This window comes from Henningerozyma blattae, chromosome 7 (assembly GCF_000315915.1).
Source record: "Henningerozyma blattae CBS 6284 chromosome 7, complete genome".
Lineage (NCBI taxonomy): Eukaryota > Fungi > Ascomycota > Saccharomycetes > Saccharomycetales > Saccharomycetaceae > Henningerozyma > Henningerozyma blattae.
Genome location: NC_020191.1, coordinates 676,162 through 693,511, shown reverse-complemented (window position 1 = coordinate 693,511; position 17,350 = coordinate 676,162). Strand labels below are relative to the sequence as shown.

The window sequence follows — 17,350 nt, the reverse complement described above, 5'->3', positions numbered from 1 at the left end:
TAAGGCTTTTCTTGTGATGCTTTTTTAGCTTTGATTTTCTGTTGATTTTTTTTCCACCTCAATTGCAATTTAGTATTTTTTGGCGTCTATCCCCTGTATCCTGTATATCGTGTTTCTGCGTGCTGCCTATCCTTTTGCTATTAACGTGGCATAAACTATAGCTATTATATCGTTTCGCTTACCACTTCCTAAAAGAAATAACCCAATCTCGTTTCCGCCTCGCTTCCACCTAATTTTCATTTCGCTTCTGATTTCCTCTTTGAGCAAACTTTTTTCAACTTATTTTTTTTTAAAATTATTATTATTTTCCTGTCAGAGTCACTGGTTCTTATTTGCATATTGATAATCAAATTTAATCATATTATATTTGATTTAAACGAAATTTCAATAATTTTTCAAATATTTTGAATTTTCTCATTCCCCGGTAAATCTTAAACCAATTATTGGAAATTAAAGGATTTTCTTCCATTGTTGGAAAATTTTGACAGCTTACCCCACTGTTCAAAGCTGAACCCCATTGTTGAACTATTAATAAAATATATGGAAAGATAGATATTTGTATATCAAGACTATACCACAATACAATACAATACAATACAATACAATACAATAAGACTTCAAAAAAAAAAAAAAAAAAAAAAATTAAAGCACTACGCATACTTTAAGATGGAAATTAAAAATTCACCTTCAAGTACTGCTAATTCAATACCAAGCAAAAATAGTGCCACTCAAATAAAACAAGAACATCAACCGGAGATAGGTACTACAACCCCGATCCATACCACGTTAAATATCCATAGCATTAATTCAAACACCCAAGGTAATCCAATACAGTTGAAGAGAAGAAGAGTCACAAGAGCTTGCGATGAATGTAGAAAGAAAAAAGTCAAATGTGATGGTCAACAACCTTGTATCCATTGTACCGTATATTCTTATGAATGTACCTATAACCAACCTTCCACAAGAAGAAACAATAGTAATAGTTCCACTCCGATCTCCACAATGGTGAATTCCCATTCAATGACTAATTTGACCATGATGTCGAATCAATCCAATACAAATTCCAATATTAATAAAAAATCCACACATTGTAATAAAAGATTGAATAATGTTAAATTGAATGAACAATTAAATAAATACAAATTGTTATTCAACGAGTTGTTCCCCAAATTATCCAACGAACTTAATAGTAATATCGATAATTTGGATTTACCAACTTTTTTACAAATTTATCATAATTTTAATTCATTTAATAATAAGACGTCAAATAATAATTATATCTTAAATGATATAGCTGAAGAATATCTTATCATTGCCAAGACTCATACTCAATCGACATCCACCAATAACAATTTCACAACCAACAACGGTTCATCATTACACACTGAACCATCATCGGTTTCATTAAATTCAGAAGCCTCTGAATTAAATTCTTCCAATTCAACTGAATTTAATTCCATTGGAAGAGAAATTAAAATATTATTACCACCAAAACCAATCGCTTTACAATTTTTGAAAACTGCTTGGGAAGAATGTTGTGTATTGTTGAGATTCTATCATAGACCTTCATTTATTCAACAATTTGATGATTTATATGAAACAGATCCTGAAAACTATACTCAATTACAAATGCAATTCTTACCTCTATGTTATTCCACAATGGCTGTGGGTGCATTATTTTCTAAATCAATGAGAAATCATAAATCTACAAATAATTTCTTGCAAGATGAAGGTTACAAATATTTTGTTGCAGCAAGAAAATTGATCGATATTACCAATGCAAGAGATTTGAATTCCATTCAAACTATTCTAATGTTATTCATTTTTTTACAATGTTCCGCAAGATTATCTACATGTTATTCTTATATCGGTGTAGCATTACGTTCAGCTTTGAGAGAAGGTCTTCATAGAGTTATACCAACAAATAAAATTGGTACTGGTACTGATTCAAGATTCAATTGTATTGAAATTGAAATGAGGAAAAGATTATTTTATACCATTTATAAATTAGACATATATGTTAATGCCATGTTGGGTTTACCAAGATCGATCTCACCAAACGATTTCGATCAAAGTTTACCCTTTGATTTATCGGATGAAAACATTACAAAGGATGAAATTTTCTTCGATAGACAAAATAATGTTCTTTCCTCTGCTGGTATTGCAAATCAACACACAAAATTAATGATGATTTTTGATTCCATTATTACAGAATTATATCCAATTAAAAAGACAAGCAAATTCTTTATTTCTCATGATTCAATTACAAATTTCGAATTGAAATTAAATCATTGGTTAAATAATTTACCCATTGAGTTGAAAAATTTATATACTCAAGATGTTCAATTGGATAAATTAAATAAAAATAAAAATAATGGCAAAGATGGTGGTGGTGATGATGATGATGATAACATTCCAAGTAAATATGAAAGAGCAAATAATTTATTGCATTTATCTTTTTTTCATGTCCAAATTATTCTTTATAGACCTTTCATCCATTATCTTTCTAAAAACGTTCAAATTAATTCAAATCCTGATCCACTATCCATTAAAAGAGCTAAAAATTCAATCATAGTTTCAAGAAATGCTTTAAAATTAGCAAACAAAATGTTGATGAAAAATTTTCTAACAGGTTCTTATTGGTATGGTATTTATACTATTTTCTTTGCTGTGGCTTCGTTATTATATTATATCCATGAAGTTAAACCTGAAAATGATTTAGAATTGAAAGAATATAAAGAAATTATTAAAGAAGCTGAAGAAGGTAGGAAAATTGTTATAATATTAAAAGATTCAAGTATGGCGGCTAATAGAACCTATAACCTTCTAGACAAGTTGTTTGAAAAATTAAATTTGAAAACAATAAGATTATCTTGTATGCAATTTGATTCTTCGCAACAACAACAGCAGCAGCAGCAGCAGCAACAACAACAACAGCAACAACAGAATGGTTTCACTCAACAACAAGTTATGTTCCAACAGCAAAATATAATGTCACAACAGCAGCCTATGGACTCACAAAATATTAACCAACCAACTAGAAGAGGTCTTCAAAATGATATGCTTTCCAATAATACACAACTACCTATATATCAAAATAATAACAATAATAATAGTATGTCAAATGTTTTTCAACCTACTACTCAAATATATGAACCAAATGCATATATGCAAAACAATGTAGTTAATACTTCCATGCCTATAAAAAATTTGAATTTGAATAGAAATCTGAACACTATACACGATAATAATATTGTTGATCCAGAAACTTTTAATAGTATCTTGACAGGATATAATTTAGGTGATTACATCAATAGCATCTCTAATCATAACTCCAATACTGCTTCTCCACAGATCATTCCCCCCTTGATGACTCCTTCAAATATGGCTAGCACTACTTCTAATACTCCAAATGTAATGCCTCAAAATGTTGATCCTTCCAATTCAAATTCAAATAGTTACTTCCCAAATGTTAATACTTTGAACATAAATTCAGACATCAATCAAAATATTACTCTGAACTCTAACACGAATATTAACACAGAGAAAAATATTGGGGAATCTCAACTATTAGATCAATTATTTGAGAGCTATCTACCTCAATTGAATAATAATACACACTCATCTAATAATTCTAATAACACTAATAATAGTAACCTCAATGTTTAAACCACTAATGATTAATCAAGATATAATTAATAATTTTACATTCATTTTAATGTGACCAACGCCTTTTTTTTTCGATTTTCATGTTCTTATAGACTTTATTTTTAACTTTTACTACTTTTATTAACCATATTTATGTAATGACTTAATGTTTCTACTCTCCTCCTTTTTAATGTTTTATACTTTAATTGCTAATAATTATATAATTTTTTAGTTTAATTTCTACAATAATATTTATAATCTTTTTTTTTTTTTTGAAATTTTAGAAATTAATAACTGAATGTCAAAATATATCCAAATATTGTGTCAATAGATTTATGATTATATACGAAAACCTAGTTTAAATTTATAAACAGATGAATAGAAGTTGTATAGGTGAATTGTTTATTATGTAATATTACCGGAAGTATAAGTTGTATTGATATTAGAGTCCCACATTATTTAGAGAATATTAATGTTGTTAATAGTAAAGTTATCTTATAGAAACCTCCTACCCTTCTGAGTAGAAATAAAATATATAAAAAAACATATAAAAAATACGAACTTATAAATCGAATTAACGTAGGCTATTCGTAAGATTTATTTTAGGACGTGAAGAGTTAGTTCATGGCCAACGTAAGGTAGAAAATTTCTCACTTAGGTTACCTGTTTAGTGCATCATACGATTTATAATAAGATAAAGAATATTATGACACATTAATTACTTTAATAGTAAATCTTATGGTATACGTATTACCTTATTAGTTAATATTATGGTGCTTGAATTACCTAATTGGGATATTATTAGTATCATTTTTTGTATATTATACTCTTCTTTTATCCTTAACCAGTAATTATTACTTGTTTACGTATAAAGACATGGTATATCTAATACCATTAATGCCTAACGTAGTACTTTACGTTTAATGAATTCTTTTATTATTTTGTTTGGTAAGACTTTCATTTTTTCTATTTATTTCTTTTGTAATAAATCAATCAATAAGGAACAAATGATAAATTTCTTTCCCTAAAAAAATACTAAAGATGAAATAAAAATTAAGTCAAATAAATAGTTTCTTCTACCTTAAATAAATTACAAAAACAAAATAACAATTTTATGATTATTTGAAGTAAAATTAGAAAATTTCCTTAGAATTTTACATTTTTTTTATTTTTTTTATGTTTACATAGTTCTTACTAATAATTCTTCGATTTAAAGGTGCTGTAAAATTCCGAGGGCTAATGGTGAAAAATTGTGATGAGTTAGGTACCTACCTAATCTTAACACAGATATACATATAAAACAGATCCAACTCTTGACACAAGGAACAGATAGCTTTTAAGTGGCCAACAAAATAAATCTAATAAATTTAGTTGATTAACAAAAGAGAATAATGATAGACTTAACTAAAAGTGTGGAAGAGTTTGTTATAAACTATAACTTAAATGAAGCTAAAAGTGAAGAAGAATCATTAAAGATTAGTAACTCTTTCCAAGAGAATCAGTTTAAGCTGATAGAATTTATCAAAGCAGTAGGTGACTTAATCACTTCACCTGATCAACTGAACAGACAAAAAGGACTTGATTTAATGGGAAGAGTGTTATCTAATTTATCCTCCGACAAGCTAAAACTTAATGAGACTACTCTATTGTTCACTTTTTTTCAAGATAAATTGAACGATGAGTTTACACTAAAGGAAACATTCGTTGCCCTAAACTCCTTAGCTTTAATGCAAAACATTAGCATCGTTGATATTTTAAATACCTTAAAATTATTGAGCAAAGTCTATTCTCCAACTAATTTTTTAGCGCCAATAAGATATTTGTCATTTACATTACTTAGAAGTATTTTAAATCAATTTGAATCTGAATTCGTTAATAACAAATCGTATTCACAGGCATTTATCAAGGCTTTTATCAAGATTGCAACAGCAGAAAAAGATCCAAGAAATTTATTGATATCATTTCAAATTAATAAAGATATCACAACAAAATTAAATGAATATTCTAAAGAATTTAAGGAAGATTTATTTGATGTTGTTTTCTGTTATTTCCCAATAACTTTTAAACCACCTAAGAATGATCCTTACAAAATTACGAACTATGATCTAAAATTAGCATTGAGAAATGCAATTTCTGCATCACCACTATATGCAGAAGATGCATTTAGTAACTTAACTGATAGATTAAGTGCTTCTTCACAAAATGTTAAATCTGATACTTTAGCTACAATTCAGGCCTGTATCGAAAATTTTGGTGGTGCATATTGTCTAAATGAATGGCTACCTTTATGGAATGCCTTAAAATTTGAACTCATGCACAATGCTGATGGGGGTGAAGTAGGATTAGTAATCCCAAAGGGAACAAGTATAGAGCAATCAGTGGCTGACTTGTCACCTCACCAATTGGCCTTAAATGTTATGAAAGCACTATCTGTTACCTTATTAAATTATAATGAAGAAGCCTATGATAAGTTTTTCAAACATGTGTTAGATGAGTTAAAGCCAAATTTTACATACAATAAGGATTTAAAACAAAGTTGTAGCTTGCTAGCTGCAATTGCCAGTGCTTCAATCGAAACATTTAATAAAGTTATTAAGGAGACAGTACCATTGTTTTTAGAAGAAACATCTGAGTTAGAAAAATTGAAACTAATTATCATGAATTTATCATTTTTCTTCGACGCATATATTAATGTGTTTGGTTCTGAAACCTTAACAAAAGATTCAGCAAAAGTTCCTGCAAATGAATTGGGTAGCCTAAAGGATGATATTTTAATGCTTTTAAGTAAAGCATTAACCGGCAGTTCCAAGTCTGAAATTACATTAAGGACTTTATCGGTCGTTCAGTTTACTAAATTAGTTAAAATGAAAGATTTTTTGGATAAAGAAGAAGTAGCATTAGTTGTTCAATATATTTCAGAGAGCATTCTAACAGATTCAAATGTTAATATTTATTGTGCTTGCTTAGAAGGGTTGAAATTAATAAGTGATGTTTATGAAAATGTGGTGTATGAAGTTTGCTTAAAGGAATTTTTACGCTTAATTCCAGAAGATCCCTCTGAAGGTATAAAAGTGTTAGATGAAGACGTGGAAAGGGAGACAATCTTAAAAGTAATATTAGATTTCACTACATCTCGTCATTGCCTTGTTAAAGAAAGTATTATTGGCCTATCTCACAAACTATTCAGTGTTGTTAAGTATGAGAACTCCAAATTGGATTGCTTTATGATAATATCTACTATTTTCTCTTTATTCGAAAATAACTTTGCTCAATTTGATGAAGAAACTGCTGATTCAATAAAGACAGAAATTGAACCGTTAATGATAAAATCAGCCCTTAACTATCCAACTCTAATGGATGATAACTATAATTTACTTTTATTAGCGAATACTTTATTTTTCATTAATTTAAAGATTTCAAAAACAAACTCCACTACCGAACTTTCTAAAATAGTTAATCTTTTTATTGTTGAACAAAATATACTAGAAACACCTAGTAGATTGGTCATACTATTTGTCAAATTGCTAAGTTCTCTGGATAAAGAATGCGAATTCTCACAAGCAAATGAAATAGTGACTAAAGTACTATATTTATTGAAAGACAACAATTCAAAGATTACAGAATTTGAAAAGTTAGGTTATCTAGAGCTGTTGGCATTAATATCAAATAAATGGTTATGTGATAAGGAAGTTTTAGCACATTGCAATTTTGTTGACAATTCTCCTTCCAATTTAGAATTACTCATCTGGTTATGTAAAGGTTTAACAATGAGAAATTCTAATAATGCCTCAAGATTTTATGACCTTTTCATCTCTTTATTATCTTCCTCTGATATTGGTTTATATGTGTCTAAATGCTTCGAAATATTTGTTATTGATTTAAGCTCCTTCCAAAAATATAAAGGTGTAACTTGGACCAATAATGTTAATATTTTATATAAACAGAAGCTATTCAGCGACATTTTCAAGAGACTTGTAACACTATATCAATCCTCAACAGAAATGTACATCAAGAGAAATTGTCTGACAGCATTATCCCTTATCTTAAGACATACTTCAAGCAAACTGATAGAACCTTACATGCTAGAACTATTCCCACTTCTTTTACAAGCTTTGGAAATGCAAGATTCAGAAGTTAAAGCATCTGCATTAGAATCAATTAAAGCTGCTGCTGAAAAGCATAGCAAATTAATTGTCGAACATTTTGACACTATTGTTCCCTTACTATTGACTTCAGTGTCTCCAGAACAGTACAATAACCTTAATGTCAGATTGTATTCACTTCAATTACTTGAACTTCTAACTTATAACGTTCCTTTAAACTATTTGACAAAATATAAAGAAAAAATTCTAAGCTGTCTAGTCCAGCCATTAGGTGATAAGAAACGTATTGTTAGAAAACAATGTGTTGTTACGAGACAAGCTTATTTTGAGCTCGGAAAGGCAACACCACAAATTGCTCAACATGGCGGCCATGCATAAAATACCATATGACTATATATAATATGTAAGTATTTATACAACATATTAGTAATAAGTATTAACTAATACACTACAAACGTCAATAAAAATAATAACAATAATGTAAGACTATTGAGACCAATATTTTATGGCGCAACTTTCTTTTAAAGCACGTGTGCGATTTACCCGACCTCATCTTCGGTTTTTTTTTGATTGAAAATTGAGAATTCCAAAAATTGAAAAATAAGAAGAAGGTGGCCGTTGATAATCGCCAACTGAAAACAACCATCAGAAAAAGTATAATTTATATTCAAAAAAACACAACAGGAATAATACCGGCGGCTATAACGACAACAGCAAAAATAACTTACATTTATCAGCTTAAGGTGACAAGAAAAGAAACACCATTGTTAATATCATCAGATTGAACTTTGTATTTACTACATCAATTATTACTTGCAATAAGCTGGGTGCCAATAAATAAAAAAACATTCCAAATTTAATTTTTAAATTGTTTATTTGCAATTGTATCTTTTGATTAAACACTTATTTTTACCATTGATTTACTGTATTTCCTTAGTTATCAAGTTTTTCTCGTATATTATTTACTGGTAGATTATACCCAAGCCGTAGAATAGCTGAGAGTAAGCGAAGAAAAAAATGCTAAACGAAACATTGGATACGGTTGCCACCACTTCATTGGCCAATGATGTAACTCCAAAACAAGTAGAGCCACCAATCGTGGAAGAAAAGATCCCCATCATTGAAATACCCAAGCCAACATCAACAGAACAATTAGAACAACTTTTATACCGTTACCGTGCAATTCTTAATTTTCCAAAAGAGAATCAAGTTGAAATAAAAGCTATTGAAGCTGTATTTCATAAGATATCAAGGGATCAAGATGAATATAATGAGAAATTATTATCTTTAAGAAACGAGAAGAAAAATGATATGAAATATGAAGGAACATTATTGGAAAATCAACTTCTAGCTTTACAATTACTAGAAAAGGATATGGATGTTCCGGCTGCATTATTAAACTCATTGGATTTGGAAGATGAAATTATAGAAGAAAAACCAAATCACATAGTTAAATCTATTAAAGTTTCTCTTGATTTTGATGAAAATATCAAATCTTTTGGATTAGATGGCAAATTCACAAATGCTCCACCCACTATTTTATCAACCCCAGAAATTGAAGATGGTATTTCAAAAAGAATCGCACAAAGAATCAACGATTTAGAAAGATTACCTGCAAATTTAGGTACTTATTCTCTAGAGGATTCTTTGGAATTTCTAACTAAAGATGACATTCCTTCAAGAATTGATTATTTAAAATTAAAGGCATTAATAGAATTAAAAAGTATTAAAATTTTAACTAAACAAAAACAATTAAGACAAAAATTAATCACAAATATTACTAGTCAGGCTCATCACCTTGTTCCATACCAACGTGATTCTCCTTATACAATGGCGGCTCAAAGATCTGTTCAAGTACGACCAAAAGTAATTGTTCCTCAAACAGTTCGTTTGGCAGAAGAATTAGAAAGACAACAACTTTTCCAAAAACGTAAGAGAGAAAGAAATTTACATTTGAAGAAAGTTACTGCCATTATTGAAAATGTTCAAGAAAGACAAAATGAATTTTGGTCACGCCGTGATCGTTGTTCTCAGTTTGGTAAGATTATGCATAGTGTCCATTCTCAAATTGAAAAAGATGAACAAAAACGTGTCGAAAGAACTGCTAAGCAACGTTTAGCTGCTTTGAAATCGAATGATGAAGAAGCCTATTTGAAATTATTGGATCAAACCAAAGATACAAGAATTACTCAATTGTTAAAGCAAACTAACACATTTTTAGATTCTTTAGCTCAAGCTGTTAGAGTACAACAAAATGAAGCCAAATTATTAAAAGGTGAAGAAATTACTCCAATAACAGATGAAGAAAGAGAAAAAATCGATTATTATGAAGTTGCTCATCAAGTTAAAGAAAAAATTGAAAAACAACCTTCAATTTTAGTCGGTGGTACGCTAAAGGAATATCAGCTTCGTGGGTTGGAATGGATGGTATCATTATATAACAATAGCTTAAATGGTATCCTAGCAGATGAAATGGGGTTAGGTAAAACTATTCAATCTATCTCGTTAATTACTCATCTTTTTGAAGTAAAGAAAGATCCTGGCCCATTTTTAGTTATAGTTCCATTATCCACAATTACTAATTGGACATTAGAATTTGAAAAATGGGCACCAAGCTTAAGAACTATTATTTATAAGGGAACTCCAAATCAAAGACGTTCTTTACAGCCTCATATCAGGACTGGTGATTTTGATGTATTATTAACTACTTATGAATATATTATTAAAGATCGTGCATTATTAGCTAAACATGATTGGGCACATATGATTATTGATGAAGGTCATAGAATGAAGAATGCTCAATCTAAATTATCATATACTATTACTCATTATTATCGTACAAGAAATAGATTAATTTTAACAGGTACACCATTACAAAACAATTTACCTGAATTATGGGCATTATTAAATTTTGTATTACCTAAGATTTTCAATTCTGCTAAGACATTTGATGAATGGTTTAATACACCATTTGCTAATACAGGTGGACAAGAAAAATTGGAATTAACAGAAGAAGAAACGTTATTGATTATTAGAAGATTGCATAAAGTGTTAAGACCATTCTTATTACGTCGTTTAAAGAAAGAAGTGGAAAAAGATTTACCTGATAAGGTGGAAAAAGTGATTAAATGTAAATTATCTGGATTACAACAACAGCTATATGAACAAATGTTAAAGCACAATGCATTATTTGTTGGTGCAGGTACAGAAGGTGCTACTAAAGGTGGTATTAAAGGTTTGAATAATAAGATTATGCAATTGAGAAAGATTTGTAATCATCCATTTGTATTTGATGAAGTAGAAAGTGTTATTAATCCATCAAAGACTAATAATAATTTATTATTTAGAGTCTCTGGTAAATTTGAATTATTAGATAGGGTATTACCTAAATTAAAGGCTTCGGGGCATCGTGTTTTGATGTTTTTCCAAATGACTCAAGTTATGGATATTATGGAAGATTTCTTAAGAATGAAACAATTACAATATATGAGATTAGACGGTAGTACTAAAGCCGAGGAAAGAACCGAAATGTTGAATGATTTCAATGCTCCAAATTCTGAATACTTCTGTTTCTTATTGTCTACAAGAGCTGGTGGGTTAGGTTTAAATTTACAAACTGCTGATACAGTTATTATCTTTGATACAGATTGGAATCCACATCAAGATTTGCAAGCTCAAGATCGTGCACATAGAATTGGTCAAAAAAATGAAGTTCGTATCTTGAGATTAATCACAACTGATTCTGTGGAAGAAGTTATTTTAGAGAGAGCTATGCAAAAATTAGATATTGATGGTAAAGTTATTCAAGCTGGTAAGTTCGATAATAAATCTACAGCTGATGAACAAGAAGCATTTTTAAGAAGACTATTAGAGAATGATAGTAATAGAGATGATGATGATAAAGCAGAAATGGATGATGAAGAATTGAATGAAGTATTAGCTCGTGGTGATGATGAGAAAGTACTATTTGATAAGATGGATAAAGAAAGAATTGACAAAGAAATTTTAGAAGCCAAGAAGTTGGGATTAAAAGAACGTATGCCTCGATTAATTGAATTGGATGAATTACCTAGTGTCTTTAAAGAAAATATTGAAGATCATCTTGTTCAAGAACCGGTTGCCATTGGACGAATTAGAGAAAGGAAAAGAGTTTATTACGATGATGGGTTAACTGAAGATCAATTTTTAAGAGCCGTGGAAGATGAGAACCATACATTGGAAGAAGCTATTGCTAGAAAACGTCAGAGAAGAAACAGACAAAACGGGGGAGAAAATGGTGAGATTGGTACATTGGAGAATACTCCAGTACCTGAAGGTGAAGACGAAGATGAAGAAGATGAAGAAGCACAAGAAGAAGAAGAAGAAGAAGAAGAAGAAGAAGAAGAAGAAGAATATGTAGAAGTTGAGAATCGTACACCTGAAAAGAAACGTCGTGGTAGAAGGAAAGGTAAGGCCACCGCCAGTAGCAATAGTAGTAATGGTGATGGTAGTGACGAACAATTGAAGAATGACATTGTCAAATTAAAAGTCAATATCAACATGAAAATGAATATGAGTGACAGCAATAGCCATAGCCATGGTAGTACTACTAACGAGGAGGTGAACGATATGGATGAGAATGAGAGTATTTCATCTACCAATGGACAAGGGGATGCAGAAGCGGAGACCGAGGGAGCAATTGTAGAGGAGAATAAGAAAACGAAACCTAAATTCAAAGTGAAGTTGACCTTAAAGAAACATACAGCTGCACCTGCACAAGACTCGAAAGGTAATGATAATGATAATACGACTACGACTACGACTGCCACTACCACTGACACTGCCACTACCACTACCACTACCACTACCGCTACTACTGCGCCTGTAGTGAAGAAAGCTAAGAGAGGTAGACCAAAGAGGAAATTAGAACCCAAACTGGAAGAAGTGGAAAATGCGACGACAACGACAACTACAACGACAGAACAACCGGCACTGAAAAAATCACGTAAGAACCGCGGGATGACTAAAAAAAATGATGTTCAAATAGCAGAAGAAGAATTAAAGAACGAGTGTGTGGAACTACTGAACTCGATGGGTGAAGTGGTCGATGAAGAAGACCAACACGAATGTATAGGGATATTTATGAAATTACCATCCAAGAAAGAATATCCTGATTATTACAAGATTATTAAGACCCCTGTCAGCATCGATCTTTTAAAGAAGAAGGCCAGGAAAAACGAATACAAGAGTTTGAAAGAATTGCAAGACGATTTACAAGTTATGTATGATAACGCCAGGTTTTATAACGAGGAAGGATCTTGGGTGTATAACGATGCAAACAGATTACAAGCCTTTACTGATAAATGGTTTCAAAATAGAAATGATCTGAAACATTCATAAGGGGTTAGACATGGCACCATATTAGGAAACGACGAGTTTCCAGATAATCTTATTCTAGTATGCCGGTGACATGCCCAGCTGCTTCCTAATCCGGATAGTATCTAACTATTCGCGCAGTACATAGTAATGTATAGTGTCATGTATGTTGTATAATGAAATATTGTATATTGTATATTGTAATGTAAGGCGTATGTGAATCTTTGACAGTTTCGCGGGGATCGTCGGGATCCGCTGACAGGACACGTGTGAGGGACACGTGTGGAAAAATAGGGGCTCGGGAGGTCGGACGAAGCTAACATTTATGTATATATATAAAAGAGAGGATGTGAATAGATATGAAGAGATGTGAAGGGATACGAAGGGACAAAAAGGAGTGTTAACAATCTAGTTAGATAAAACAGGATAAACATAGCATACAATTTTTTTTATCATATATACAAATAATATACAATGGATTCTAGTACATCTGCACCACGTAAAGTGGCATTAGTGACTGGTGCCTCTTCCGGTATTGGGTTTGCTGTCACCAAAGAATTAGCTTTGAAGGGTTACAAAGTCTACGCATGTGCGCGCCGTACTGAGCCTATGATACCTTTAGAAAAGGAGTTTGGTCATGATATAGTCGTCAGAGTTAATTTGGATATCACAAACATCAAAGAAGTGATGAAATTTAAAGAACGTTTGAATGACGAATTGGTTGATAAGAAGTTGGATGTTTTGTACAATAATGCAGGTCAAAGTTGTACATTACCAGCCTTGGATGTCACTATGGAACAAGTGGAACAATGTTTCAGGGTCAACTTCTTTGGTCATGTTAATTTGTGCAGGGAACTAAGTGAATTTGTCATCAATGCTAAGGGGACCATTTTGTTCACTGGTTCGGTCTCTGGTATCTTTATTTTCCCCTTCGGGTCTATCTATGCTGCCAGTAAAGCTGCCATCCACCAATACGCACGTGTGCTTCATTTAGAATTGAAACCATTTGGTGTACGTGTGATTAATGTGGTCACTGGTGGTGTCGATACCAACATTGCCGACACAAGACAACTACCGGCAGACTCTATATACAACTTCCCAGAGGGCCAAGCGGCTTTGGAAAACCGTCAATTAATGGCTAAGAACAATAGACCAATGAGCGCTGAAGAATATGCTCGTCAAGTGGTACAAGATATTGCCAGTGCCAAGGACCCTGTCGATGTTTACCGTGGTAAGATGGCCACTGTCCTATACTTTGTCAGTGTACTCGTTCCATACTGGCTGATCGAAATGTTTGTCGTGCACAAGTTCAAACTAGGAGCAGTCTTTGCCCGAGCCGCCGACGCCAAGAAGACTTTATAATCGTGTGTAGTGATGTATATCTAATATGACGTATAGCCGTTTTGTGGTTACTGTTTTTGTTGTATTTAATTTTCATCGGTCAGCGGTCAACAAGTGTAGGTGCAGGTGCAGATGCAGGCGTAAGTTCAACCTTAGTTTCGAGTCACGTGCAATGCCAAGTCCTAAAATCAAGTTGCCTTGTTTCAAATTTTTCGTGCCTGATATTTTCCCCATTAGTCGATTCTGCATCAATCCTTTTTTTGCTCTATAGAGCGATTCCATATCGGGCCATAACACCCCCACGCGAAAAATCCCCTCCAAAGCCATGCTGGCTCAACGCGAAAACAGACCCGCAGCAATCTTGAAACACAGATTGTAACGAACAACACGCCCACATTCTGTTGCCCCAAACGGTGACCCAGCACGACGCGAAAATGGCAACAAAAAAATAGCCTAGTGCCTAATGACCAGTGCCCAGATTTCGTGGATTTTTAAGCCACTGCGCCTGGCGGCTGCCAAAATATGCTTATATTGAATGGACGTCCTTGGTGTGTTAATTGTGCCTGAATTGCTCCCGTAAGCCATATATAAAACACATGGCTTGCTGGACATTATTACTATTGACTTCACTACATATCTCTCATACCCTTAAACCCGCATCGTTTCGCTTTTTCACTCATTTATTTAACCCAACTAACTAGCTAGCTAACTCACTAATTAACTAATTAACTAACTAACTCACTCACTCACTCATTTTCCTTCCTTTTAATAAATAATACTACATCATGAAACTTTCTACTAGTCTCGCCGCGGCTCTTTTAGCCTCTCAAGCCATCTCTGCTTTACCTCATGCTAAACAACATAAAGTCGTTAATAAGAAAAGAGTAGCAACTACATTAGATTCACAAGCTGGCCACAAACATAATAAGAGAGCTGTTGTATATACATATGTCTACGAAACCGTGGTCGTTGATAATAACGGTAACACTGTATTGCAAGCTAATGATAACAATGGTAATGTAGTGTCATCTACTACACTACAAAAAAACCAGCAAATTGCTACTAGTAATGGTAACTTGGTTGCAGTAGATGAAAATGCAGTATTGAATCAAGGTACTACAAATGCTGTTGCCACTGCTGGTGGCGATACTACTACTACTGTGACTGGATCTCCTGTTGCATCAACTAATGCAGTTGTCACCACCTCTAATGCTGCAGCCACATCTACTGGTGCAGCCACTTCCACTGTTGCAGCCACTTCAAGCGTAGCTGCTTCCACTTCATCAGTCTCTTCCCAAGATTCAAGCTCAACTGATGATAGCAACACTTCACCAGCTTCTGGTTCAGGCTCCATTTTCGGTGACTTAGCCGCCTTTGTGTCACCTTCGGAAAAATTCCAAGACGGAACAATCAAATGTTCCGATTTCCCCTCAGGACAAGGTGTAATCAATATCGATTGGATGAACCAAGGTGGTTGGGCAGGTATTGAAAATTCTGATACTTCTACTGGTGGTTCTTGTCAAGAAGGTTCTTATTGCTCGTACGCTTGTCAACCAGGTATGTCCAAGACTCAATGGCCATCTGAACAACCTTCCGATGGGAGATCCGTAGGTGGGTTGTTATGTAAAGGTGGATACTTGTATAGATCCAACACTGACGCCGATTACTTGTGTGAGTGGGGGACCAATTCTGCCTACGTGGTTAATGAATTATCACAAGGTGTTGCCATCTGTAGAACTGACTATCCAGGTACTGAAAATATGGTTATTCCTACATTTGTTGAATCCAATTCCAATTTACCTTTGACTGTCGTTGATGAAGATAATTATTACATGTGGCAAGGTCAAAAGACATCTGCTCAATATTACGTTAATAACGCAGGTGTCTCTGTGGAAGATGGTTGTGTATGGGGTACCTCTGGCTCAGGTATCGGTAATTGGGCTCCATTGAATTTCGGTGCTGGTTCCACAGGTGGCATATCTTATCTGTCATTGATTCCAAACCCAAATAATAACTCTCCTTTGAATTATAACGTAAAGATCGTAGCAGCAGACTCGAACTCTGTTGTAAATGGTCAATGTGTTTATGAAAATGGTAAATTTAACGGTGATGGCACTGATGGGTGTACTGTTTCAGTAACTTCAGGTTCTGCTCATTTCGTCTTGTACAACTAATTAAAAGAATAGACTTCTTTTTGGCACTTTTTAATTATTCATCTCTTTAGGACATTCATTCGCTTTCATGTTATTTTTCACTTCACTCATTCTCTCGTTTTTCTTAATACTAACCGGCTTCCATTTTGACACGTACTTTCTCTATCCATACAAGACTTACCCACTTTATCTCTTTTTTTTCTTTTTTTATTTTGTATATTATATTTCAATCTAATAATACCAATACATCACACTTTATATATACTCTGTATCCATTTAAAGACATTGCTCTCCCTCTTTCAGCCATCCAGTGCTCCCATTTGGGAACTCTTATCTGCACCCTAATTCCTAAACCACACACCATTTCGCCAAGATAGGAACACGCAGACGCATTAGGATCCCCTAAAAATCTGACATTCATGGCTACATTGGGTAAACACTACCTAACTAGGCACTCGTATCTACATTAGGCACCCACATTGTGCCTCCAATCTCCTGTCTATATACGGTAAAGTGGCCATTTCAAGACTTCCAGGACATCTCTCCTTTTGCCTATTCTTGCTCATATGTTGACCATTCTTATCCATATAATTGCCCCAGACTATTCCTTTTTTCTCCTTCTCGTTGCTTTACCTATTATAATCATATAGTCACTGTAAATGGTGCCTGCCAATTACAGTTTATACTTTTTTAGACATCTGTACGGCATCCCTTTCAGATACAGGCACCACATCGGTTTCCCCCATTAGG

The 17,350-nt window shown here is 32.9% G+C and overlaps 5 protein-coding genes across 5 annotated transcripts; all 5 read left to right on the top strand.

Moving 5' to 3' along the window:
* Positions 1-666: 666 nt before the first annotated feature.
* On the top strand, positions 667-3,669 carry ASG1 (Asg1p; the record flags this gene model as incomplete). Its single annotated transcript, XM_004181670.1, has 1 exon — positions 667-3,669. The coding sequence occupies one exon, from the start codon at positions 667-669 to the stop codon at positions 3,667-3,669; it is 3,003 nt and encodes a 1,000-aa protein (XP_004181718.1).
* Positions 3,670-5,039: 1,370 nt separating this feature from the next.
* On the top strand, positions 5,040-8,129 carry MET18 (Met18p; the record flags this gene model as incomplete). Its single annotated transcript, XM_004181669.1, has 1 exon — positions 5,040-8,129. One exon carries the CDS (start codon positions 5,040-5,042, stop codon positions 8,127-8,129), a length of 3,090 nt encoding a protein of 1,029 aa, XP_004181717.1.
* Positions 8,130-8,768: 639 nt separating this feature from the next.
* Positions 8,769-13,130, top strand: STH1 (RSC chromatin remodeling complex ATPase subunit STH1; the record flags this gene model as incomplete). Its single annotated transcript, XM_004181668.1, has 1 exon — positions 8,769-13,130. One exon carries the CDS (start codon positions 8,769-8,771, stop codon positions 13,128-13,130), a length of 4,362 nt encoding a protein of 1,453 aa, XP_004181716.1.
* Positions 13,131-13,580: 450 nt separating this feature from the next.
* On the top strand, positions 13,581-14,468 carry AYR1 (acylglycerone-phosphate reductase; the record flags this gene model as incomplete). The annotated part of the gene is made up of 1 exon (XM_004181667.1): positions 13,581-14,468. One exon carries the CDS (start codon positions 13,581-13,583, stop codon positions 14,466-14,468), a length of 888 nt encoding a protein of 295 aa, XP_004181715.1.
* Positions 14,469-15,232: 764 nt separating this feature from the next.
* TBLA0G02570 (SUN domain-containing protein) lies at positions 15,233-16,621 on the top strand (the record flags this gene model as incomplete). The annotated part of the gene is made up of 1 exon (XM_004181666.1): positions 15,233-16,621. The coding sequence occupies one exon, from the start codon at positions 15,233-15,235 to the stop codon at positions 16,619-16,621; it is 1,389 nt and encodes a 462-aa protein (XP_004181714.1).
* Positions 16,622-17,350: the final 729 nt, after the last annotated feature.